Here is a 26,590-nt window from a genome sequence, read left to right as displayed (position 1 = left end):
CTTGAGGGTCTATCAGCTCCTGCTGCTGCTGCTGCTGCTAAGTCACTTCAGTCGTGTACGACTCTGTGTGACCCCATAGATGGCAGCCCACCAGGCTCCCCCGTCCCTGGGATTCTCCAGGCAAGAACACTGGAGTGGGTTGCCAGTTCCTTCTCCAATGCATGAAAATGAAAAGTGAAAGTGAAGTCGCTCAGTCGTGTCTGACTCTTAGCGACCCCACGGACCGCAGCCTACCAGGCTCCTCCATCCATGGGATTTTCCAGGCAAGAGTACTGGAGTGGGTTGTCATTGCCTTCTTCCCTATCAGCTCCTACAAACCCACTAATCTGGCCTCAGTTCTAGATGTGGATGCTGACTGAAGAAGGCAGAAGTGCTCCCTTCCCGTCTGAGCTCACAAACCATGGCTAGAGCAGAGCCAGCCCATGATCAGTAAACTCCATGTGCGTGAATTGGTACTGAATGTGCACAGCACCTTTAGAATGTCCATGTCCAATCTTCCCTTGAAGGAGGGAGCCAGGGAAGACACTGTTCCTTCCCATTTTACGTATGGGCACTGAGGCCCAGAGAGGAAAGTGTCTCCTGACCCCCAGGGTAGCAGGCGGTTGAGGCCGGAACCAGGCCCTTGGGGCTTCACTACCATAGCTTATCCAAAGGGGCCCAACCAGCTAGGAGGCCTCATGGCCCCCACCTCTCATGCCCCTACCCTATTCCAGGACCCAGAGGACACTCCCAAGAAAGGAGCAAGTTCCATCCGTTACTCTGGCTCTGGAGGGAGCCCTGAGCCCCGGTGACCCTGGCCCAACCCAGAGACCAGGGAGCGCCACCGGCCCCCCACCCTGACCCCACCATCACACCAGACAAGCCAAGCGTGGCCAAGATGCTCAGGGACAGTGACTATGCCCTACTCAATGATCCCTCCAACCCTGCCTCAAGGGGGCTGTCACCAGGCTGGGGCCATGCTGACAAAAGTGGTCTCTGCCTTGACTGACCAGAGGCAGCCATGGCTTCTAAGCCTTTTTGCACTGTATCAGCAACTGGTGACCAGCCCTAATGCCCACCATGTGTGTATGTGTGTGTGGTGTGTGTCTGTGTGTAAAGCATGTTTGTGGTAGGGGGCTGCAGTACACAGCAAGATTTATAGCTGAAGGTCAGCTTGAGCCAAGTCTAGGTTCTGAGCCACTCTCCCAAGGCATCAGAATTAGGACCACCACATCTAGGAAGCTGTCTTGACAGCCCAGATCTGTCAACGCCCTGCTCCTTTTCTGAGCTCCTTGGACTTCTGGTGTTGCAGCCTCAAAATCTCAGTGTTTCTCTGGGCTTACTATTGTGATACTGACAATAAGAGACACCAACTCAGCACTTTAGTTTACAAAACGCTTGCAGGGCCTAATGTCATCAGATCCTCACAGCAACTCAGTGGGGAGATCGAGGCTCAGTGAGGACCCATAACTTGCTCAGGTTCTTGTGAGCAGGAGGTTGTGGGGCTGGGGTGCAAATGCCCCTCTTCCACTGAACTGCTGCGGGTGTTTGAGTAAATCAATTAACCTTACTGTGCCTGAAGACAGGAAGAGAGCAATGGCATACAAACAGGACTTGATCTCCCTTGCTGCTAAGTCACTTCAGTTGTATCCGACTCTGTGCAACCCCATAGATAGCAGCCCACCAGGCTCCCCCGTCCCTGGGATTCTCCAGGCAAGAACACTGGAGTGGGTTGCCATTTCCTTCTCCAATGCATGAAAGTGAAAAGTGAAAGTGAAGTCGCTCAGTCGTGTCCGACTCTTAGCGACCCCATGGACTGCAGCCTGCCAGTCTCCTCCATGATCTCCCTTGAGAGGTTCATAATGAGCTGCTTACAGGTATTTATTTTAACCTCCAGATCAGCCTTTTTTTGGGGGGGCTATTATTTCCTGCTTTACACAAAAGGATGGTGGGCACAGCGAAGTCCAGGGCCTGGCTCAAGGTCTCACAGCATACAGGATTTGTGCCTCTGGGGAGCCAAGGAGTCTGGATATCCACACCTATTCCGCAGTGCAAGAGAGGGGGTCCCTCCAGCCCAACAGAGAAATTCAGGTAGCAGGCCAGGCCCCCAGCACAAGGAGGACACTCACACTGCCTTCTTCACAAGGCGGGAACTGACCACAGAGCTCTTTCAAATGCCATGGAGAAATGTTCAGTATAATATTAAATGAAAGAAGCAAGGATTTCCCTGGTGGTCCAGTGGTTAAGAATCTGTCTGCCAATGCAGAGGACACAGGTTTGATTCCTAGCTCGGGAAGATTCCACACCACAGGACAACTAAGTCCATGCTGAAACGACTGAGCCTGCACGCTGCAGCTACTGAAGTCTGCACGTCCTACAAGCTATGCTCCGCAACAAAGGAAGCCACGGCAATGAGAAGCCCAAGCACTGCAACTAGAGTAGCTCCCATTCACTGCAACCAGAGGAAGTCCGTGCACATCAGTGAAGACCCAGTGTAGCCAAAATAAATAAATAAAAATTTAAAAAAGAGGCCAGAGACATGTAGCACACCATCTCAGCATCATGAACTATACATAGGAATATGCAAGGAGACAAGCCTGCACTGATGGCTGCCCTGGTCACTCGGAGGCCCACCACTGTGCCTCAGCTCCTTCCTCTACACAATAGAGAATTTAAAGGACTTACTTAGCATAGGACCTGGAACAAAGAGCTCTCAATAAATGTTGGCTGTGATGAATAACCAGAGAAGCTTATAAGGCAGGTCATCTCAGAGGTAATCTTGACCGGCCCTCTTCCAGGGCAGGCAGCCCTTGGCAGCCCTTTCTTGTGGCCCCAGAACCAAGCAGCTCCCTTACAAGGGTCGCCTGGCAGCTCCTTGTACTATGGGCAGGTCTGTGCAGGGGAAAGGCCAATCTGGGCTGGGTCCTTCAGTCCCTGACTGGCCTTAGTATTGGACAGTGGTGACCTTGGGAAGGATCATCCATCTCCCATTCTAAATCCTCTGGTCTCAGACCTTGCTATGGGGTTATTTTCCAGGAGCAAGGTTGGGAGGGGCTTCCTGGGTGTCTCTCTTGTCCCCACCCCAGGACACCACCTCTGTCCCTCCCACTGTCTCTGGGATAACTGAGAAACCTTTACTGCAACACTCTGTGCCTTTTCCATTTTCTCCTTTGGAAAACAAATGAGAGTCAGCTGGGTCTGACCTCCCCCCACCCCACCGCCAACCCCTCCACCTCCCAGGGGTGAGAGGCCCTCTCTGTCTCCTCCCTGGACTAGCAGAGAACCCCCAAGAGGAGGGGCCCTGTGATCTGGGTGTTGCTATGGCAATGGAGCCCTGGAATTTGACCACTGGGGCCCAGGAGTGGGGGTGGGGAGTTGGTACAGGCCATGCTGGGGGCAGGGAGGAGGGTCCATAGGTCCAGGAAAGCCAAGAAGAGCAAAGGCAGGGCAGGGGTCAGGTCCTTCCATGGCCTCAGTTTCCCCATCTGTAAAGGGGAAGAGGCATGGACCTCAAGATCTCTCTTTCCAGCTCCAATATAAACTGGAATCTGGGTGAGGGCTAGGAGTGGGGGACGTAACCAGAGCAAGGTCAGTTGTCCCTTAGGGAACAGGGACCTACCCCAGTAACACAGTAAGTCCAGAGCAAAGCCAAGACTTTACCCTGGGTTGGGTCGGGGCGGGGGGTGTCTGTCCACTCTGACTTTCCTGTTTCTCTACTGGTGAGGACAAGAATGCCTGTTTCATGTCTGGGGGTAGAGGACCTCCAAGAATGGCTATGACTGGCTCAGCCCACAGTCCTGAGACAACAGACGATGTGGCTGCCCCCAGCAACTCCCTGCATTCCTGGATCTGGTGGGCTGGCAAAGGGCCTGCCCCCACCTCTGCTTGCAGTGCCGAGCTGTAGTGGGTATTTTTAAATGGGTGCCTGCCCATCTCCACCTACCCGCCTGCCCACTCCAGGGACACAGTCAATTCTACTGCCAGCTCCCCTCCAGTTCAGCCAAACCTGAGTGGGGGCTGGATTGATGGCCATCCTCTATGCCCCTGCCTCCAGGCAGCCCTCTCTTGCTGGCTTCCTCCTTCCTTACAGTCAACCCTGCGATCAGGGTGATCTCCAGGGCCCCTTCATCTATGATACTCTAGGCCCAGAGACAGATGGGACTTGTCCAAAGTCACACAGCACAGATGAGGATTTGGGAATGCGACACCATCCGCCTCTGCCCTGTCTCCACCTGTCCATCAGGTTATTCCATGCTGCCCCAAGCCTTCCTCACCTCTTGGCCACTGATCTCCAACAGCCACAGCCCTTTTCCCCTCCCACTCTAAAAAGATGCTCCCATTCTGACCAAGTAACGCCTGAGTTGAAAATGCCAGCCATCTGGAAGAAAAATCGAGTTGGAACCATAACTCAACACTACACAGGATGAATTCCAAGTGGATCAAAGATGTAAATGTAAAATAAAACAAGAAAACATAAAATATCAATACCAGAGGAAAACATGGGAAAATGGCTTTATAAGCTTGGACACGGAAAGGCCTTTCTAACCGTGACTCCCAACCCAGAAGCCATAAAATGGTAGCTTGATAAATTAGACCACACAAAAATTAAAACTTCTGCATGGCAGAAATATACTATAAACAAAGTCAAAAGTGAAGTGACAAGTCAGGAAAAAATATTTGCAATCCATAACCTAGACAAAGGACTAACCTCCCTAATATTTTAAAAGTTCCTAGTAATTTAAAAAACAAAAGGCCAATAACTCAACACAAAAATGGGCAAAGGATGCAAACAGTTCACAGAAAAAAGAATCCAAATGTCTTAGACAACTGGAAAGATGCTCAGCCTTACTCATTATAAGATAAATGTAAATTAAAATATTGAGATACCATGTCACTCACCAAATTGGGAAAAACACCCAAAGGTCTGACTCGGTGAGGCTGTGGGGAAGAGGTATCTTTTTCAGGTAGTAGACGCCTGTGGACAGCATCAAAACTAAAATCACATGTATGCTCTGTTCCAGCAATTCCACTCCCAAGAAATTGCCCTAAACACACACTAGGCCCCATACAAATGAGCCTACGAACAAGCTCATTCACTGCAGCACTGTCTGTAACAGCAAAAGACTGAAAATGACCGAAATATCCTTTATAATGTGGCTAAATACTGCTTGGTAATCTGTGCAGTGAGACACCATGTGGTAAAGAGGGAACACGGAAGCTCTCAGGGCACTGATGAAGCAGCCTTCCAAGTGATATTCAGTGGAGAAAAGTGTGGACTGTGAGCTACTATCTGTGGGCAAAGTCAGTGCATTTGCTGGTATTTGCATATACAAGGATTCACAAAATCTAATAACTCAGTTCCCGGGATATGGCAGGGAGGCTATTGGTAGGGAGGAGATTTTTTACCCATTTTGATTTTTATTAACCATGTGAATATACTATCTATTCAAAATTTCAAATATATACATTGAATTAAAAAAAAAAAAATCCTTCTCCTCACAGTCTGGCTCCTAAGCCTGTTCCAGCCTCACATCTCAGTTCTGAACAGCCTTTGCAGCCTTTATCCTCCTTGTCACCCATCAGAGGCCTCAGCCTCTTCCTCATGAACCATCCCTTCTGTGCACTCCCTCCTGGGTGGGGACCCTCTGGGCTCCCAGCCGCTGTACATCTCAGTCCCAGCCCTGATCACCCCTGGGTCACTGTCTCTGAGTGTCTGCACACAGCCCTGCATTTCCGCCTACACACAGCACCAAGTCCAGAGTGGCTCCAGATGAATGAAGAAGGAATCAAAGAGTGGTGGGCCGCCCTGGACCCTGGGTTTGGAACCTTTGTCTTTGCTTTCTCTCTCTGCTCTCCTAATCGGTCTCTCGGACAATTCCAGTCCCATCTGCGAGTTCCTCCAAGATGCTCTCCCTGCCCCCTGTATAGTCATACAGGGGCGTGACAAAGTCCTTTCTTCAGAGAACTGCTAAATTCCTCCTTCACAGGCCACCTCTCCACCCACACCCACTCCTTAGGTTGAGCAACCTCAGGGCTGGGCTTTGATTGAACCAGAGTTTGGAAATGAGTCCTCAGCCTGGGTTAAGGTCCGGGGGGCTGGAACTCTCTGGGCAACTGTGAACAATCCTGCTCCTCTCCGGGCCACAGATACTCTCTGTAAAGTGAGGTTGGCACCAGGCAGCTTTACGGCAGGGTGAGGATTTCTGCCACTGATAAGCTGGCAGAGCCTCAAGCCCACAGAATCCCACCCCACCTCTGGTAGCCCCTTAGCTCTGCTCCTAGGGCAGCTGCTTGGGGGCAAACTCTGAACCTCTCTTGGGAAACTCAGTTTCTCCCTCCTCCCACAAAGATGACCCTCTAGGATATTCCTGCTAACTCCATCCACTCTCTCCACCCCCGGGAACCCTCCTCAGCCAGGCGAGGCTACTAACCTCCCTTTTCTTTCCAGTCTACCTTATGACTTCCTACTGATTCTCAGTGGTCAGTGGTCCAGCCCCACCACCAGATACATTATCACATTTCTCACCAAAACCCTGTAACAGGTGCCATCACAATTATCCCCATTTTACAGATGCACAAACTGATCCACAGAGGGACTAAATACTTGTTCATTGTCACAGAGCTAAGAGGAAGAGCAGGATTTGAGCCTTAGCCATCTGGCTCCAATCTGTTTCAACTATTACACCAACACAACTGGATGCAGGGTCAAGTTCAAGCACTCAGGCTGGCCCCCGACTTCCTGGGTGACCTGATCCTTACTGACCCACCAGCATCAAATTCCCCACTGTATCACAGTGACTGCATCATGCTCTGGCTATCGTACTTCCTCCAACCCATCACACTCTTCTATACCCTAGACTCTGGCCCGTGCTGGTCTCTCTGCCAGGTGCAGCCTCCCCTATCTTTATGCTTGGCAATTTCCTCCTCATTTCATGTTTCTGGTGGCCAAAGAAGTGGGGGCGCAGGCTGTGTGTCGGGCCAGGTTAGGCCAGTGCCCAAGGCGGGCAAAGCCTGGCTCCTGAGGCCTTGGATTTGCCAGGCTCAGGGCTCAGGCTTCCTCCTGCCAACACCTGTTCACACTTCCTTTTTACTCACTCTCAACTCTGGGGAAGTCTCCCTGACTCTAACCTAAATTATCTCACCCCAGAGGTACCAGTGGGACTTCTGAACCTCTAGAGGATCTGCCTCCACCAGACTCCAGGTGAGTGAGTGAGCTGGGCCAGACAGCATGCCAGCTCCCACCACCTCCCACAAAGGGGCCTGCACCTTCCCAAGCAGCAGCAGTTGGCAACTGGGGTCTTCCCACCATTCCCACAGGTCATCCTGCTGGTCAAGTGGAGCCCTACCCAGCTCTAGAGGCTCCTGGTGGGGGGAATTGCTTGCTCACAGGAGCCCCAGGGTGGGGTGCTCCATCAGCCTGGCTCCCCCTGGAGAGCTGGCTCCCAGTGGGGTTTGTCCCTGCCCAGGGAGCAGCCTGGCTGGGCTAAAGTTTTTTTTTTTTGGGGGGGGGGGAGTGCTGAACTTCTGAGCCTGCAGAGAAACTGAAGGGAGAGGTTGTTCAGCTCTAAACCCTACACCAGAGCCTCACTGCCCCCAATAGAGATTTTCTGCCTGAGTCCCAGGGGGCTCCATGGAAGTACATCATGAGGAAGACGTGGTCAAAGGGCAGCCATGGGCCCACCTTCACTTAAATCAACAAGGTTCCAAGTTGACCTAGTTTATAGCTCTGTGTCATGATTCCCCTAGAAAAAAAGGTTCTACTGTTTTTAAAAGCTTGGAAATTACTGCCCTGGGATCAGATCCAGACTTTTAGTGCTGGCCTTCCGGACTCCCCAGGACCCACTTGACTTCTTCAGAACCAGGGAGCTTTCATGGTACCCCAAATGCACCAGAGCTTTTCCATCACAGGCCTCTGCCTTCCTGGTTCTTTCTGCGTGAAAGCCCTTGGCCCCATTTCTGTCTGTCAGGGCCCCATTGGTTCTTCAAGGCTCTAGCCACTGCCCCACATCAGCCTCCCTTACCCTCCTTCTGAGTCTGAGTTCTCAGATGGGACTCCCTAGGGCAGGAACCCCTTCCCACATGCTCACCCTGAATATACAAGCACAGTATATAGTGAATGGAAATGGAATTGAATTTTAAAGGTTACCCCAGGGTTTCTTCAAGCACAATACCAGGCTGATCCCACAGTTAATTACCCAGGGCTAATTATAAAAGCCAGCAGCAGCTGTGCAGTCAGTTCAGTTGCTTCACCAGTGACAATGAGCACCTCAGTCACACTGCCGGACTTTCCCCCTGGGAGCGAGGTCCTGCTCCAGGCAGAAGGTAAGCTGAGGCCCTCTCCCCAGGCACCTGGTTCCAGTGTCCACTGTCCAACTTAGCCCCATGTTGGACACTCAGGGTTCCAGAGTAAGGAAGAACTGCTCTGTTCACATCTCCCCAGATGGGTAACACCAACTCATATCCCTTGTTAAGCTGACACCTGGCCGCCTGTATTGACTCCCACTTCACTGTCATTAAACCTTGCTCCAGGCGAGGTATGAGGGGTACTCAGGCTAGGTCCTCACTTTTGATGATCTGCCCAGATGTCTCTGTGGGGACAGAAGTCCGCTGGGGATTGTGCATGTGTGTGCGTGTGTGTGTGTCTGCATGTTGTGACTTCAGGCTGTGCTCACACTGGGATGGATGGGGGTCTACAGTCAACTCCCACACCTCATGGGAACTATTGGTTTTATGTCCCCCATCCAGCCCGCAGGCTCTGCCAGGGCTCCTCTGCCTCTCCAGGCGGAGCTCAGAGACCAACACTGGGTGTTTCTTCCCCAGCACACACGGCCCAGGCCTGGCCACGTAGAAGGTGGCCTGATGACAGAGGGGAAGGGGCCACAGTGCTGCCTGAGGACCAAGAATTAAACTCGTGGGACAGGGCTCAGGGCTAGGGCCCAGGGGGAGACAGGGCAGGAGGCTGGGGGTGGGGGAAGCAGTCTGGGCTGGCTGTGGGTCCGGGCCTCTCTGGGCTCTTTGTCCAAATATGGAAGGTTTTTTGTCTCCATTTGAGTCACGCCGGCCATGGCCCAAGAGATCTGCTTTCCAGATACTGCAGGCGGGACTGCGCCAGCCCTGCCGGGCCTGCACTCCGCCCCCACCCTCCTTCTCCTGCCTGTGGCTCAGCTCGGCACCCTTCCGACCTCGTGGGCCTGAGCTTTCTCCAGCCTGGAGTCCAGTACCCACCTCAGCGGCTCTCGAGCACTCCGAGAAGGTCCCTGGGCCCAGGACAGGAGGAAACATTCCCTCTGCCTGCACATCACCCACTCTCACTCCCCAAGGACCTCTCCTATTCAACTGAGCCAGGCAACTAATACTTACTGAGCAACTACTATGTGCTAGTTCTGAGGACTAGGACTGTGGACTGTGCATCTCAGGGGCTCCCCATGCCCAGCGAAACCCACCCTTCTCCTTCCACATGCCCACCTCATGTGGACGGCACCACCCCTCAACCCCGGCAGTCCTGAAATCCAGGAGCCCGAGTTATATTCACAGATTCTGGAACCAGACTGTCTGGCCTTGGATCCCAACTCCTAACTTGTGCCTCAGGTCCCTCATCTGTGAAACAGGGAAACAGCCCCTCCCCAAAGACAGATCGTGAGGATTAAATGAGGGAATATGGGGAAAGGGCTCAGACCAGTGGCCAGGGACATGGGAAGAGCTTTCCAAGCTCTGCGGCCGTGACTAGTGACTTTCCACTCCCTTGCCTGCACCTTATTCAGGCAGGTGCTGGGGCCTAGACCTCCTCAGACATTCCATCACCTCCCTCTGGTTCTCTCTGCATTAGACAAGGTTCTCTCCTGCGTCTCCTGGAGGGAGGTTGGCCTCGATTCCTCACTCCCGAGCTCTGTGACCCGAGCTTGGTACCTTACTCACTCTGGGCCTCAGTGTCTAGTTCCCACCCTCATCCCCAGTCAGTTTGGGCTAGAGAAGCACCCTTTGCCCATCAGCCTGGTTGCTCAGGCCTGTGATCTCCAGGGCTGAGCCCACACAGGGCTGGCCACGGGTGGTGGGAAGAGCTCAGGGCAGCCTGGGAACTCCCCGGGGGCAGCACCTGGCTCTCCTCCTCCTGCTTCCCCACTCCCTCCGTGTCATTTGTGTTCTGATGCCCCACCACATGCCTGGACCGGGAGGGCTTGCCACAGGTGGAGTCACCTGACCTGAACCAAGCACTGAGTCACAGGGTCAACTAGAGGCTCCACCCCATCTTCACAGCCCCCCAACTTCTTGAGACCTGTCTACCCCCGTGAGTAGAGAGGAGCTGCAACAGCTCTGAGTCCTGAGTAGGGGAGGGGTCCTGACTCTCAGGCGAGGATGCTGAAGGAACATCACCCTATACAGGGCCCTCTTCCTGAGGCCTGGTCCTGGCCTGGCGCCTCCAGCTTTGCTGGAGGCAGGGAGATGCAGAGGAGACAAGAGACAGAGGAGCAAGACTGTGGGAGAAGCACAGGATGAACAACAGAAAGCCAGTGGCCACAGCGAGGAAAGGCCTGGTGAGCAGAAGAAAGAGGTGGAGGCGGGAGGAGGCCCTCCCAGCCCAGGCCCAGGGTCCAGGTGAAGAGGCGGGGCAAGTGGAGGAGCAGCTCCGTGGCTCTGTCCTTCTCCTCCTCCTCCTTCAGCCTCTGGGCCAGGCCCAGACTATTTTTAGCCAGGGCTGAATTTAGCTGTTCCCTCGGAAATTCCTCACCCGCCCCAGGCAACGCCCCCGCTGGCCTTGGGGAGAAGCCTGGAAGCTCTGGTCCAGGCAGGAGCAGAGAGGAGGGCCCAGAAGTAGCAGAGAGCTAGAAGGATACCTAGGCCTCTGATGAGGAAACTGAAGCTCAGGAGCAGGCCCCAAATCTGAGTTACTCTTCCCACAGCCTCTGCCCTCCTCTCCTCCAGGAAGGCCTCCAGGACTGCAGGGCCACAGAACAGCACCTGTCTTGGTGTCTATGACACAAACATCATGAGGATACTTTGTCTGCAACTACGGGACCCACTGTGAGCACTGCTGGCAAGGCTGTCTGCTTGTCTACCTACCAGTTCCTCTTCCCCCAGCTCCTGAGAGCCTGCAGAGTCCAGAGCTCTTCTGGGCTCCACCATCTCTGGGACTCCCACTTTACAGATGGGAAGACTGAGGCCAAGTGCCTTGTCTTGGGTCCTAGCCAGCCAGGGAGCACAGGCCTGCTCCTTTTCTTCTCACACGCTCCCCAACCAGGTTGCTCCCAGAGGGCTGGCTGGGGGTGTAGCCTGGAGCTCTGTTGTTCTCTGGTGAACCCGCTGAGAAGCAGGGCACTTCCACTGGAGCAAGAAGATCTGAACTTAGATGAAAAGCACATGGAACACAGAGGCAGGGACCCAAGCTGGCTCAGAGCTCCCTCGTCCTTCCAGAAATGTGGACGGAAGTTCTGCCCTGAGGCAGGAGGTTGATTCAGATGACCCTGCACCCTGTCCACTGCTTCATTCTCTAACTCCAATAAGGAAGGCAGGCCCTACTCCCCCTACCCCAGCTTCGGACAGGGCCTCTGAATCTAAGTTTCAATTTTACCTCCAAATTATTGCCCTAGTAAGTTTCTCTACACCCCTGTATCACCTGCTCCCCTAAGCTCAGGTCTAACCACCCTGCTCCCTAGTCCAGTCATCCCCCCATGAGCAGAGAACGCTTTTCAATGTGCCCGTCTGGCACTCCTCCTCCTCCTCAGCCCCTTATCTTCCATGGCTCCCCACCGCCCACAGGACAAAGCCTCTGCGGTTTCACTCGGCCTTGAGGCTTTAAACCTGGCTCCTGCACACACAGCCCCTCCCCATGCGCTCTGGTCAGAGATCTCCCTGCCCTCTTGGCCCCAGACATACATCGAGGCTTCTCTTTCCTGCCTGGTTCAGCTCGATTCTCTAAAACGCCAAGGGACTATGTCCCTTGCCCCCTCAAGAATTCCCCAGAGTGGCCCCTTACACCCAGCTGTGAGGTGCACGGGCAGATGGCTGGGCCTGGTCCACTACTGTGTAGTCTTGGGCAAGACCCCTTCCCTCACTGTGCCTTACTTTCCCTGCTGAATAATGCAGGGGTGAGGGGTGATTAGAAGACACACTGGTTTCTAAGGGTCTTCTCAAGTAGGCCATCCCGGCATTAAAGGCCCTGTCCCTCTTCCTTCTCCTGCCTCCTGGTCTGCCAAGAAGCTGGACATCTCACACCAGTCCCACCCCAGGGACACAGGGAGAGACAGACAGGGACAGTGAGGAACCAGGAGCAAGACCACGGTGAACAGGCAGTCAAGAAAGATGGAGCCAGTAGGCTTTTCTTGGGGGAGAAGGGGGAGTCCTTTCCCGTCCTCTGCCCCTTCCCTTCACATCTGCTCCTTGACCTCCAATGCCCTGTCCTGGGAAAGGACTGGATGTTTGTCCAAGGGGGCTTGGGGGAGGGGGGGGTCTCGGCAGTCCCAGGAGGCCAGGCTGTGGGGCTGGCTGGCAGCCAGGACCCCAGGCTTCCCTCCCTCCTGCTCCATGCTGCTCAGGGAGCAGGGCCTGCTCACCCCCTGGGAACCAATAAACAGGAAACAGACACCAACCTGGTGCTTGCTCCCTCAGCCTGGCCCCCACCATCACAGTCCCCCAACTGCTCTCCCACTGGCCTAAGACTGCCCCGCTTCTCCCTGGCCCCAGAATCTCAGAACCAAGAAGTAATAATCTCAAATGTATGAAAAAATTAAGTTAAAAGTTACATCTTCTGCAGTAAAAAAAAAAAAAACAACAACAACTCGGACTCCTTCATCTTGAAACCACGAGATTCTGTGGTCTGAACTGGCAATCTCAGAACTATACACTTTAAATCGGCCACAATTCTGAGAGCTTCCAGACCTGGGGTCACGGGCTGAGGATTCGTTCCATAAGTTTTCTCTTGGCCTTCACAGTAACTCCTTAGCATTCCCACTTTGCAGAGCAGGAAACTGTGGCTCAGAGCTGAGGGGCAATGGCTTGTTAGATGCCACCCAGCTGTGAGACAAGGGTCAGGTCCGAGATGTCAACCCTCATCTGTCTTATCCCAAAGCCCACCAGGCACATGGACTTCAGACTTCCCACCTTGAAAGGCCTCTCAGCCCAGGATGGGTAGCAGAGGGGATTGAGATCCACTTCACAGGCCAGTTCAAATGGGTCTGGGACCTCACTCTGCTCCTAGGCTGGGGCTGGTGATGACAAAATGGGTGAGGGAGCAGGAGACAGGAGCCAGGTCAGTGGGCATTTGGCTCCAGCTCACTGCCCAGCCCCTCTCCCCACCTCCAAAGGCCCAGGCTGCTGGGTCACCCACCATACAGATGTAGCCAGGAACCCACACCCCCCTCCTATCTAGAGCTCTGTCCTCTGCTTCATGGCTGGAAAGAGATGATGAGAACCTGAGCATTTTGGAATCAGGGTCTCTTAGAATCGCAGAATCCTAGCATCTCAGTTACAAGGGGAGGAGCTAACATTTCTTGAGGAAACCCTCCTGGCATGATTTCATTCAATCTTAATCATAATCTTTCATGGAGTGAGGGGATAATTCACCCACTTTACAGATTCAGAGGGGTCTGAAAATGCTTGCCCTGGGTCCCAAAGCCAGCCTGAGAAGGGACACGGACGATGCTCCTTACCCTCCACGTGCCACCCTTCAGGGCCACCTCTGAGGCAGCACCTCGGCCCTTCGGGGCCTGACTCTGGTCCAACAGTACCAGGGTCTCTAATGCCCAACACAAAGCTCCCAGCACAAGGGGAGGGGTAGCTCCTGGCCATCTGCCCTGAGCCAGCCCAGGCCAGTCCAGCAGAGATGTGATTTCCACCCTAGATCCCACTCTTCTCTCTCTGCCCTGGCTCTACATTCTCCTGCCAACTGCCCTTCTTGGGAGCTACTTCATCCTAATTTTTAGGCAGCCACTCTAGAAGCCAAACCCATCCACAAGGGAATACATTGGCTCTTCTGTCCCTCTCCCACCAGAGCAGGGCTCAGCCACCCTCTGGACCCCACCCACATCAGCGGGCTAAGACCCTTGTTGAGAACCCCTGACAAGCAGGGATGATGTCCAAACTTTCCCTATGTGTCCTTATTGCCCATCAAGGGCTCAACAAATGACTGCTGAATGAATGGATAAATGAAAGCGACAAATGATCAGGAAAAGAAATGAGTGCAGGATAAATGCAGGGGGCCTGAGTTCACCAGTTCTACCCGGTGACCAGTACATACTGGGGGCTCTGGCTTCCAGAAGTTGACAGCCTGACCCATCTGCCCACCTGTCAAAAGCAGAATAAAGGCCAAAGATGTCTGCATCTGAATCCCCAAGACCTGTGACTATGTTATCTTACATGGTCTGAATCCCCAGGACCTGCGAATACGTTATCCTACATGGTCTGAATCCCCATGATCTGTGAATATTATCCTACATGACAAGAAGGACTTTGCAGATGTAATTACAGATTCTGAGAAGGCAATATCATCCTGGATGATCCAAATAGGCCCAGAGTAACAACAATGGTCCTTACAAGGGAGGGAGGAGGTTCAGTTCAGTGTGAGAGAGAGATCTGAAGACACTATGTTGTTGTTGAGCCACTCGTTTGCATCTCTTTGTGACCCCATGCACGATAGCCCGCCAGGCTCCTCTGTCCATGGGGTTTTCCCAGCAAGAATACTGGAGCAAGTTGCCATTTCCTACTCCAAGGGATCTTCCCGACCCAGAGATCGAACCCACATCTCATATCTCCTGCTTTGGCAAGTGGATTCTTTACCACTGTGCCACCTGACTGACAGCTTTGAGAATGGAGGAAGGGGCCATGAGCCAATAAGTGCCAACAGCCTCCAGTGATGGAAAAGACAAAGGGCGGTTTTTCCCTAAAGGTTTCAGAAGGAATTCAGCCCTGCTAACATCATAATTTTAGCTCAGTGAAGCCCATTTTTTCTGACCTCCAGAACTATAAAATAAGACTTGTATTAAGTCACTAAACACGTAGTAATTTGCTACAGTAGCAATAGGAAACTAATACACCACCCATCTGCCAGCCTAGACCCTGGAATTAGCTCCTGTTCCTCCCACCTCAGGTACCTCTGGAGACTCCCCTCTCCCCTTCTCCCTGCCCCGGGAGTGTTTCAGAGCTCCACAACTGCCCCAAACCCCAAAGAAAGTGCTAACGTGACACGGTAGCAGCATCGACACTTCTGTGTGCAGGCCCCAGAGTGAGCCCCACAATCTGCCACAAGTGTGGGGGAGAGGCCCCCTCTATATGTGTGAAGGGTGCAGAGCAGCAGCTGGTCATAGGGAATATGGTCCCTGGGGGCCAAGCCTGGGTGAGTTCCAGCCCCACTCTGAGCCTCAGTCTCCTCAGCAAGCTAAAGGGGACTGTGAATCCCACCCACCAGCACTTCAGTCTATTAATACAAGCTGGGATCCTACTAAGGACAGCTGCTACCTCTCCCAGCAGGAGAGGGAGTTCTTCCTGGTGCCCAAGAACATGAAGGAATCTATGGCTCAGAGAAGGGAAGGGACTTAGTTAAGGCCACACAGCAGGAAAACGGAGAGGCCAAGCCTAGAACCCAGGTCTCCTGATGCCTGGTGCCAACCTTCACATGTCATACCACGACATCTCTCATGAGCCCCAAAGCTACTGGAGGGGGCTCAGATACCCTGGCTGGGGCTCAGTCTCAGCTCAGAGCATGGCAGCCTGGCAGTCTTCCTCTGCCTCTGTCCACCCCTGGAATGCCCTAGAGGCCCGGGGGTGGGGGTGGGGGTTGCCTGGAGGATCAACTCCCATGGTGGGGCATGGTTCTAACAGGCTCCTGCTTCCCAAGAGACCCAGCGCCCCCGTTTCAGGGCCTGCCAGCCAAGGCGCCAGGCTGCCTGGGCACGTTTCCCAATAAGTATGCCAGGGCTGCAAGCCTTTCTGGGAAACATGGGCTCCCCCTTCCCCCGCCCTACTACCATCATCCCTGCCAGCTCTGCTTAGTGGGGACTCTGTAGGGCCAACGTATGGCCTAGGAGTGAGGGCACTTTGGGCCCAATTCCATACTTGAATCCCAGGACTGGGGCAAGTCTCTGTCCACCCTGGGCCTGCTTCATCTATGTACTGGGATGCCCCCCTAGCATCCCAAAGGGGAGGTGGGGCAGCACTGCCTGTGGGTGGCATGAGCTCCCTGTCTCAGGTAACACGCAAGCTGGAGCTGACAGGTGTCACAGCGGCTGCAGAGGAGCCACCAGTGGGTTAAGGCACTGTCACCTGCCTCAGTGGGGCCCTGAGAACCGCCACCCTCCTAGCCTTTGAGCCACACCAACAGAGGTCTACAGGGGCGTCTGGTGCAGCCTACGGCTCCAGTTGACCCTGGGGGCTTTGTCAATCTCCCCCTCCCCACTCTAAGTGACCCCTTACAGCCACAAGGAGCTGCAGCAGAAACCCCCCCAGTCTGTTGCCTCTGCCCCAGCCCAAGCCCCCGTTATCTCTTACCCAGACTGTTCCAGTGGCCTCTTGATGCCCCCTCCCCTGGGCCTCTGTAGTCTACCCCCATAGACTAGCTAGAGCAGACCTGTGAAAGCCTAAGTCAGATTAGGTCACTACTCTAACTCAGAACCTCAAAATATGGCCTGCTATCTCACCTCAAGTAAACACAGAAGACCTCCTATTCGTCTCTGAAATCTACCTCATCTGGCCCCAGCCCACTTGCACCCTCCCTTAACTCTGACCTCATCTCCTACATAACTCCATTCACACTGTCTTCTTGACTTTTACCCCAGGGCCTTTGCGCTTGCTGTTTCTCTCTTCCCCAAAAGACAGCTGCCTGTCTTGCTCCCCCACAAGCCTCTGCTCTCCAATCTCACCTCCTCAGTGAGACCTTATTCAGATTTCTTAATATATCCCTCCCCCCAACCTTGTCAACCTCTAGTCCCTTATCCTGGTTTCTTGTGCTTCCCAGCCCTCATCTCTCTCCGAAGCACAAGGTATCCATTTACAGACAGGTCTCCTCACTACTCTGGAAACTCCATCAGGTCAGGCCTTTGTTTTGTTTGCAGCTGTATCCCAGGGCCTAGAAGAGTGCCCGAGTGTCCAGGGGTTCAGTAAGCATTTGTTGCAAGGATGAATGCATTGCCTTATCAAAGCTCACCCAAGTCTCTGAAACAAACTCCTAGGACACACAGTTTAATCTGTTCTTTCCTACCTATTAGCCTCTGCCCATGCTGTGCCCTCCTCCTAGAACCTCTCTCTTTCTTCTCTGGATATTCAAAGCCGAGCTCCAGACAGAGCCTCCTCCAGGGAGCATCTCCTGCAGCACCCAGGCCAGTCTCTCAACATCCCACAGCCCCTTCCAGTCAGCTACTAGATCCTGAATTCTCTGAGTGCTTCGGCAGCCTGGCAGTGCCTCCACCCCACTGCAGGGCAGCACGTGTAGCCTGAGAGATCACAGATGGGTGGGAAGGAAGCAGGAGGGGCAAGTCCTGGCACTGGGAGGGGCTGGGGACAGGATTAGCAGCAGCTTCCCAGCCTCCCAAATCCAGCTGGTCCTGAAAACTCAGGGCTGGAAAATGTCAGACGCAACTCTGGTCCATCCCCCAGCTCTTCCCTGTGGTGGGGGGAGGACAACCCATTCCTGGGCCACACTCCCCTAAGAGGCCAGGACCCTTAGAAAATACTGGGGGTGGGGGGGAAGACAGGGAATAAACAGACGAAAGGGACAGCCCTCTGCCTGTCCTCCCCTTCCCAACCTCCTCCTGCTGGGTGACAAGACATTTAATTATAGATATTTGGTACTGCTCAGAATTCCAAATGTCCTAATCACCTCCCCTCCCAGAGCCAGTTTCCATGGAAAAATCAGAGTGAAGAGCCAAGGAGGGAAAGGGAGAGAACCCCCACCCCGTGGGTTCCCTGCCAAGGAGAGACAGAGAGAAGAAAGGTGACAAAGAGCTGTAGCCAGGCAGTCCTCTGCAAGGTAGGGAGCTGGCTGGGCAAGAGGGGGATAGGGGCCATGTCTGCTGGGGGCAGGGGGTGCAGGCAAGGTCAGGCTGGTGCATGAGCCCAGCTCTGCCCTGCCATACTAGGTGACCTTAAAGTCAGCGTTCTCTTTTCTGAGTCTTGAAGTTCTTCCCACCACAAACCCTGGCCCCAGAGCATTAAATAACTACCATGAAAGTGTTCAGACAGTTGGGAGTGCAGGAAAGGCCCCCACTAACCCCTGACCCTATCCCATTACTCAGATGGCAGGCCAATTCCCTCGAGAAAAGAAACAGGGACCCTCAGGCCCCTTCACCTCCAAAACACTGACATTCTAGGATTCAGTGGGAATCTAAGAGCCTGCAATTCTAAGAATTCAGCCTTGTGAGATTCTCACAGCTTTCATTTTTGAAGACTGAAACATTCAGAGTCTGGCATATGGTGGTGGTGGTTTAGTCGCTAAGTCATATCTGACTCTTGCAACCCCATGGGCTGTAGCCGCCAGGTTCCTCTGTCCACGGAATTTCCCAGGCAAGAATACTGGAGCGGGTTGACATTTCCTTCTCCAGGGGATCTTCCTGACCCAGGGATTGAACCCACCTCTCCTGCACTGGCAGGCGAATTCTTTATAGTATGTACTTGATAAATGTCAGTCGCTGTTACTGCCATTTCAATATGCTAAAGTTCTCTGAGTCCATCCATCTGATTCTGAGACACAAGCCACTTCTTGTTTCTGGACTAGAGTTGCCAATTCTCTCAAATGGGTATCAGGTACTTGAGGACAGAAGATTGGATCAACTCTGTACTTTAGGGCCAGGACAGGGAAGCCTTGGGATGAAAAACTGCTGATCTTCCAGGTTACTGTGGACCTAAATGGAAATGACAAGGCATGCGGGAGGGGGCAGGGCAGAAATGCTCCACAGCTGGGCCTCCTCCACCCAGTACATCTGCAAGCAAGTGTTCATGGAAAGTGACCATGAGTGATCCCTTATTCCCTGGGCTCCTAGGTCCTTACAGCTGTTGCACAGAGCTGCCTTTCTCTCCCTTCCAGCCATATCCTGACTCCTTCTGTTTCCCTTGACCACCCTACAGGCTGAGTCCATCCTATAGACTTTCAAAGACCAGGCAGTCTAACCACCCACTGTACAGATGGGAAAATTGTGAAACCCAAGACGACTCTGCTCAGGTCTCAGCAGAGCTGGGCCTGGTACCAGGCTTCCTGCTCCCAACAGCGGAGGCAGCACCAACCAGAGGATAGAAACGGACTTTGGGGTGGGAGAGACCTGACTTTGAGGGGCTCCTCTACAGCCCAAGGGTGGGGTAGGAGCCCCCTCCATCCCCGGAGCCTCTCCTGCCAGCCCTCTGGTTGGGCTCACACTGGTTTCTGCCTCAACAGCAAAGCGTGACAGCCTCTTCCCTTTTTATTCTGGAGCCCACACCACACCATCTCCACCCACAGCCCAGGGAGTGTGACTGGAACCCCAGGCCTGAAACAAAGGGACCTTGTCTTCTTCACAGAGGCCAGAAGGAGGGCTAGGCAACTGCTCCCCATCTTCCTGGAGCCAGAAGGAACGGGACAGCAGGAGGGATTCGGGCTAGCAGATGGGAGAACTTCCAGGCTTTATGAGTGAGTTGGGAGTCAGGGGATGGTGAATCTCTTTTGAGCTGACTCAAGACCACCAGGTTATACTGAGGCCAGAAAGCCCAGTCCTGTGCTCAGAAAGCAGTAGGGCACAGGGAGGAGGGGCCAAGGCTGGTCACTGAGAAGCAGCTGGGACAGTGAACCCTGTTTTCTTCCCCTTTCTCCTGCCCCCAGGAAGGGTGTGATCATACCACCCACGCACAGTATACACAAGCCTGCCAGGTAGAGATCATCACTTACAGAAGGCGAAGGTGAGGCAAAAATCAGGGACATGACTGACCCTAGGCCACACAAGGATCTGGAGCAGGGGCTCAAATGCTGCTCTTCCAATGACAGACTCACCAGTTCTCTAAGAGGTAAGAGGGCCTGGAGAGAGAAGGGGACTGGAGCGAGCAAAGGCTTGGAGGCTGGAGAGAGCCTCCACTGAGCACAGGGAGAAGGCTGTGCTATGAGCAGGTATGGCCCACCTCATACCCCTCTAGAGGCAGCATGGGGCGTGTGGGGCGTTGAGGGGGGTCAAGCTTCTCCCTGAGATCAGGCAGGGGAGGGGGACAATGTGATAAGAGTAAACCTGGAGTCAATTCCACTGAAACTTCCACCTCCTCCCACTGCCTCTTCTTAGGAGGGCCCCCTCCCCGCAGTCTCCCCAAGTCCCTCGATTCACTCCCCTAACTTACTCCTCAAGGCTCCCAGAGGAGATAATTATATGGGAAAAATATCTGGGGAGGGCATCCCTGGCAGGAGCTGCCCCTGCTGTCATCCCTCCCCCACCCCCACAAAGACAACAGGCACCTGAGCTCTGAGCTCTACCAAGCTCTGAGAAGGAAGGACAGGTCCCAAATGCTCCCTCTCCCTGCCCACTGACTGCAGCCTCTGAGACACTAGAGCTAGGACTAGGAAAAACTAGAGACAGTGGGGAGAAACAGAGAGCGAGAGAGTTCAGAGGGGGCCGTGAGAGCACTGAGAACCGGCAGTGACCAAATTAGTCCAAGGTTTAGGGTTTTTAGGTTCCTCACTCTGCAGGGAACACAGTGGGTGTGTGAGTTGAAATAACCCCAGGCCGTCTCCACTCCAGACTCAAAGCCAGAGCCTCAAATCTAGCTTCCATCTGAGATGCCAGGCCATCACACCGCCTAGAACCCATGTGAACCCAACAGCCCAAACTCCAGAAACAGCTAAAGACAGAAGGCAGAGAGGAGGTCTCTGGGAGAATGAGTCCCAGCCCCTGGGGTCTGGCAGAGGAAGGAGGAAGCATCTCAGAGTCACCAGAAAGGGGGAGCGGGGAGAAGATACAAGCCTGCACGATGAGGGACAAGTGCTCCCAAGTCTTGTCTGCTGACAGCCCTTCCATTGACCCTGCCCTCCCCGAGAGGTCCTCATTCTAACTAGAGGAGGCTTTGGCAGATTTCAGGTCCAAAGAGTGTGCCAAGCCACAGACACCCCACAAATCTGTATAGCACAGCTGGAAGGAGATAGAGGCACCACCTTGTCCAAAACCCCCAATTTTTACAGACAGGGAGGTTGAGTTACAGAGAAAAGCCAGGGCTGCCAATGTACCTTATGAAGCCCTCTCCACTTTACGGAGATAAAGTCATGCCTTGCACCTCTTCAATTCTCCCAGGCCCAGGCTCAGACCCAGATTTTGATCCACCACAGGCAAGCCACGTGAGGAAGGGCAAACCCATGTCATCTGTGGGCCTCCAAACAGGAGGTCAGCAAGGCGCTTGAGAAAGTTCTACCACCCTCACAGCTCCTCATGTATTGACAAAAAACCAGATATGAATCTTTAAAACGATTCTCTGAAAAATATATAAAGGACCAGATTAGAACCCTTTGTAATTATCACCCAGAATACACTGGAGCAGATAAGAACCTCTGACATGAGCACCAGCAGAAGCCTCTGGGGCCTGAGTAGACAGGAACCATGTGTCATTAACACTCTTAAAACCACCTGGGCACTTCCAGGACCTGAGAAGCTCCCTCACACCTGGGCACCTGCCCAATGAGCACACTCAAGAGACTCCTGCAGAAGTCATATCCACGGCCCTCCTTCAGCCCCGCCCCGAAGGCCCCCCACTAAGACTCACCACTTGTGGCTTGCTGCAGCACTTGCTGGCTGGGGCAGGCTCATCTGGAGCCCGGGCTGCCTCAGGGGGCTTGACCTCCGCAGATGGTGGTGCGGTAGGAGTCAGGCAGGGCATATCCACGGGCCCCGGGGCAGAGACCCCACTGGAGTGGAGGGTCAGCATGTACTGCTTAGTGACGTCCTCAAGAGATGGTGCCTGCATCGTGGGGTGGGCTTTGGCAGAGAAGCCCATGGGCTCCGGCACAGCCACAGGGGGGCCAACGGAAGTCGGTGTCTCAGGCACCACGATGGGTGTGAAGGTGGCAGGCACACTGGCATGACGAACGTGTTTGGAGGAGGGTCGGGCCAGAGACGGGTTGCCAGCCTGGTCCTGACTGCCCTCCTCTCTTGAGAGCTCCTGATGACTGCTCCGGGCTGGGCGCTTCTTGGAACCACGGCGAATGAGCCGTGGGGACAGAATGTTAGCAAGTTTTGGGTCAAGGTGGAAGTCATGATGGGCAGTGGAAGAGGCAGGTGGGGCCTCAGGTAGGGCCCTCTCAGACTGTGCCCGGCCCCTGGCAGGACTGGGCTCTTCTGGTTCTGCCTGCCTCTCAACCAGGATGGGCTCACTGCTGGACGGAGGCAACATGGGCTCGACCTCTCTGATGGGCTCCCCGCCAGGACCCTCGAATCCAGGCCCAGCCAGCTCCCCACGGCGGCTGGGGTCACTCAGAGATTTCTTCTTGGGGGCTTTGCCAGCAACCCTGTCATCCACCACACACCCTAAGGCACCCGGCCCCTGAACAATGCTCTGAATAACCTCGGGGTATCCCTTGCTCTCTTCACTGCCTACAGACCAGTCACTGTGGCCACTGGTCAAGCCCTCGTCCACAGCTGGGGCTGTCGGAAGCCCTGTCTTGGGGCTCAGTGAACCCAGGAGGTTGCTATCCACAGAGAACCCAGAGGGCTCCTCAGAGGTGGCGGCCCGGTGGCGCTGTGGAATTGGGTCACTCAGAGACCGATAGGCCTCACCTGCCTCCCCATTGCTCAGTTCAGTCCCACCAGGGCCTGAAGGTGGGATTTTGCGTCTGCGGCGGAGGGCACCAGGTGTGGGAGGGGTATCAGGGGACACCAGGGCCCACCCTCCCAGACTCTCTTCAGCCCCAGGGCCATGGTGGTTGGTCTGGGCTGAGGACGAGGAGAGGGGTCGCCAAACTCCTGTGGGACTCAGGCTGCAAAATGCTAAAACAGAAGGCTCAGGGTCCGCTCCAATGCCCTCGTCTGTAAGACTCGACTCAGGGCCGGAGAGTTCTTCTTGAGACCGCTGCCCTCCGGTCATGTCTCCTGCCCAGTCAGGACTCCCAGGAGGGACATCACTGCCATCATCCTGCTGGGCACCCATGCGCTGGATCTTCTCAAACACCTGACGGGCCTCTTGAACATACTGATCCTGGATGACGAGGGGCAGTGGGTCCTCCTCAGCACCTGGGCCTGCCAGCAGGAGTTCAGAGGAGCTGGGCTTCAGGACACCAGTGCGGGATAGGCGGCGGGCCATGGGCTTCTCAGAGCAGGTAAAGGACTTTGCCCTTCGGAGGGTGGCCGTCAAGTCCTTCAGTGTGGGGCGGGTGCCAGATGATGCTGGGGCTGGGGCGGGCATGGGCCTAAGTTGCCCCACCGGGCTATCAGCTGATGGTGAATCTCTGCCATCTACCGGGCCACTTCCAAGGTCTCCAGGTCGCCCACCAGGCTTTCGGACCCTCAGCTCTGAAAGGTCTGAACGTAGGAAACTGAGCAGCGTCAGGGTCTCCGAGGCAATATCCGGATTCGACAGGGACTTCCGTTGCCGGCTCTTGTCCAGGTCCAGTCCTCCATCCCGCGATACCCTCGTGGTGCCCACAGGTCCCTTGGTGCGGCTTCGCACCTGGGGCCTGACGAGCCCTTCCCCGGCTCCAAAGCTGGGGGAGCGATACACGCCCCAGTTCCCAGAACCCCGGCTAGCCCACAGCTCCTCATCCTTGAGAGTCTCTGTGCTGGAATAACGGCTGCTACCGCGGGAGCCTGCAGGGCTGGCCAGGTACGCGGGAAAGCTCACCTTGGCCACGCGGAACGTCACTCCCCCAGTGTCTGACAAGGGCCGAAGTCCTTCCTGGGGACCTGGTACACAGGGAGGAGAGGCAGCACCCCACTCCTGGGGTCCTTCCTCGCTAGGAGCTCTTGGAGGAGTTGGGGGATCGGGGCTCCCAGATCCCCCTGCCGAGTCCATGACGCTCGGATTTAACCCATAACTGTCCGGCCTACAGTCCTTATCCAAAGAGGAGCTTCCAGCCCTGGGTCCCGTCCACCCTCCCTGGCAGTGGCCACCCTCACCGTCTTGGTCCTCGTCACTGCCCGAGGAGTGGCCGCCGTGGTAGGCCGGACTCTGCGCCCCGGGCAGCGGCGGCGGCGGGCCCTCCTCTTCCTCCTCGCTGGAGCTGGCAGCCCGGCTGCGGCTGACAGGATAGGAGGAAGCGATGGAGGAGGAGGAGGCCCGGGCCCAGGCCTGCGGTTGGGAGAAGCTATGCCAAGAATGTAAACCATCCGCCGGACGCTGCGCTCGCTCCTGTTGCTGCCGCCGCCGCCTCCCCTCGGTCCCCGGGCCGGGCAGCGGCCGCGCCGTACGCAGGCCCGCCAAAGGGAAGCACGTCCGAGGAGGTGGCGTTGGGGGCTGCCGGGGTTCCCGGGTCGCGGGCTCCCACGCGGCCCCGTCAGGGCTGGGAGTCCCCGAGGCCTCTGAGTCGGCACTGGGCCGCCTGGAGCCAGGGCCCCCGAAGAGCTTGCGCATCTCCGTGACGCTGGGCCAGGCTCCGCGCGCGGCTCCCTCTGCTGCTTCTTCTGCTGCCGCCGGGGAGACGCCCCCGTCTCGGGCCCCGGTGGAGTTGTCGTCCAGACGCTGTGCGTCGAAGCGCCGGGAGAGCTGGCGCACCGACGGCGAGAGGCTGCGGAGCGGGCGCGGCTGCGCGGGGGCGGCCGGGGGCCCCGACGCCAGCTTGGACACGCGCCGGGAGGGCTGGGCCGGGACGGCCGCGACCGGTCGGCACGAGGAGCGGCGCCGCAGTCCCGGAGCGTCCGTGGCCTCTTCCCTCTGCCCGGGCCCGCCGCTCCAGCGCTCCAGGAGCTTGAACGAGACGCTGCGATATAGCTGAGGCCGGGGCGCCCCGTCCGCCATGGTGGCGGGACTCACTCTGGGGGGGCTGGCCTCGGGGAGCCGCGGCCAACCCCCCCTGCGCCCCCGTCCCGAAGGAGCGCAGCGGCCGGGGTCCCAAGGCCGGGGTCTCGCAAGTCGCAGTGCGAGGCAGTTAGCGGGGTAAGGGTGCAGAGACCCAAGCAGAGGTTTAGCTGCGGCGGCTCAAGTTTCTGGGCGCGCGGGCCGCCTCGGCTCCATCCCGCGCGACCCCTCCCGCCTCAGCGTCGACTCCTGGGCCCAGCCCCCGCCTCGCCCGGTGCGGCCCGGAGCATCTCGGCCCGACCCGGTCCCGGCAGGATCCCGACGCTCCGTTCCTCGGCCCTGCGCCCCCTCCTCAGCCGGCCGGCCTGCCTCTCCTCGAACTTCTGCTCCCGCTCCCTCCCTCTGAGCTGCTCTCGCCTAGCTCCCTTTTGTTGCAAATAAACTTTGTGGCAGAGGAAAGAGGGTGGGGGGCGGGGCCTCGCGCCCAAAAGAGGGGGTGGGCTCCGGGAGCGCGCTAGGCTGGGAATCGGGAGTTGTAGGGGGTGGGGAGGGGAGGGAATCGGGGAGGAGCCGACAGACCGCTGGAGCAGAGGCTGACTGAAGCAGCCCTCCAGATGAGCCCCTTGGGAGCTCGGCGGGCAGAGCTACCTCCCCCCAGCACTCGCTGCAACACGAATCGTCCGAGTGTGGTCAGCTCCGCGGGCATACAGTCAGGGTGGCGCACCTCCTGCCTTCGGGCAGAAACGCCTCCTGCCCCAGGGACCCTCAACATGGCAACCTCAGACCCACAAACACCACTGACACAGGTACTCTGAGAAACACTCCGCCAGCCGAGAGACCCGCCACCAGGGGGAGCAGTGCGCGCCTCAGGCCAACCTGGGCGCTCGCTGCTCCCCGTCCCGCCCCTTTACCCCGCCCAGGCCACGCCTCCTACCAGGTCTTTCACGGCGAATCCCATTGTAACTGCGACCGGGTCCAGCCCCTGGCGCCCCCAAACGCCCCGCCCCTCCCACCTCTGCAGCCAATCCAGTTCTGACCGCCCCCCAATCCTCCCCAGGCAGCTCCAGGAGCCCCACCCTTTGTGACTACGCCCCCACCTTCCAGAGGCCCGCCCTGCGCCCCCTTGCCCCCTCCTTCTCCGGCGGCTATCTGGGGTACGCGGTTCTTGCGCCCTCTTCTGGCCGGTTTTCCCCAATCCCCCCACGTGGAACCTTGACCGAGTAAAGCAACACCCACCACAAAAAGACCCCGAGAATTGGTTAAGACTTCACTTCCTTTACTTCCTTCTTGTCGTTATCTAGTCCTTTCAGGAGCCAATTTACCACTGCCAAACCTACACTCCTACCTGAGGCCGATCTGCCCCCCCACCCCCACCCCCCGCCATAGGCAAGGTGTAGGCGGCTTCTACTGTCTCATTCCACCTCTTGAAGGTGGATCTCACTGTGCCTTCTCTATGGGTCATGAAGGCGAAGTAACTTTGACCAGTGCCAAAGTCAGGAAATGGTAGCTCCTGGCAAATTCAGGATGCCAATGGCAATGGCAGTGGCAAATTCAGATTTCAGGAGCTTCAAACACCATGCTCCTCCAGACATCCTTTGCTAATTCCAGATCCCTGATGAGCCCTCAGCAGTATTGTTCTCCTTGGGCCTAGGTTCTGCCTTCCCAGAAAGAGGATACTCATGTTCCCCTTAGCCCAAGGGGACTGTGGCTGCCATCAACCCCCTCCACCCCCAAACACACACCC

General features: G+C 55.8%; 1 protein-coding gene across 1 annotated transcript in view; it reads right to left on the bottom strand.

Annotated features, from left to right (window-relative positions):
* Positions 1-26,036, bottom strand: part of ARHGEF17 (Rho guanine nucleotide exchange factor 17) — a 58,470-nt gene extending 32,434 nt beyond the window's left edge. The window contains exon 1 of the mRNA XM_040258795.1: positions 21,664-26,036. Coding sequence (XP_040114729.1) covers positions 21,664-24,846 — 3,183 coding nt within the window. The 5' untranslated portion in view covers positions 24,847-26,036. The remainder of the gene's footprint in view (positions 1-21,663) is intronic.
* Between the last annotated feature and the right edge of the window lie 554 nt (positions 26,037-26,590).

The sequence above is a fragment of the Oryx dammah genome, unplaced genomic scaffold, assembly GCF_014754425.2.
Source record: "Oryx dammah isolate SB20612 unplaced genomic scaffold, SCBI_Odam_1.1 HiC_scaffold_17, whole genome shotgun sequence".
NCBI lineage: Eukaryota > Metazoa > Chordata > Mammalia > Artiodactyla > Bovidae > Oryx > Oryx dammah.
This window is presented reverse-complemented; position numbering and strand designations above follow the sequence as displayed.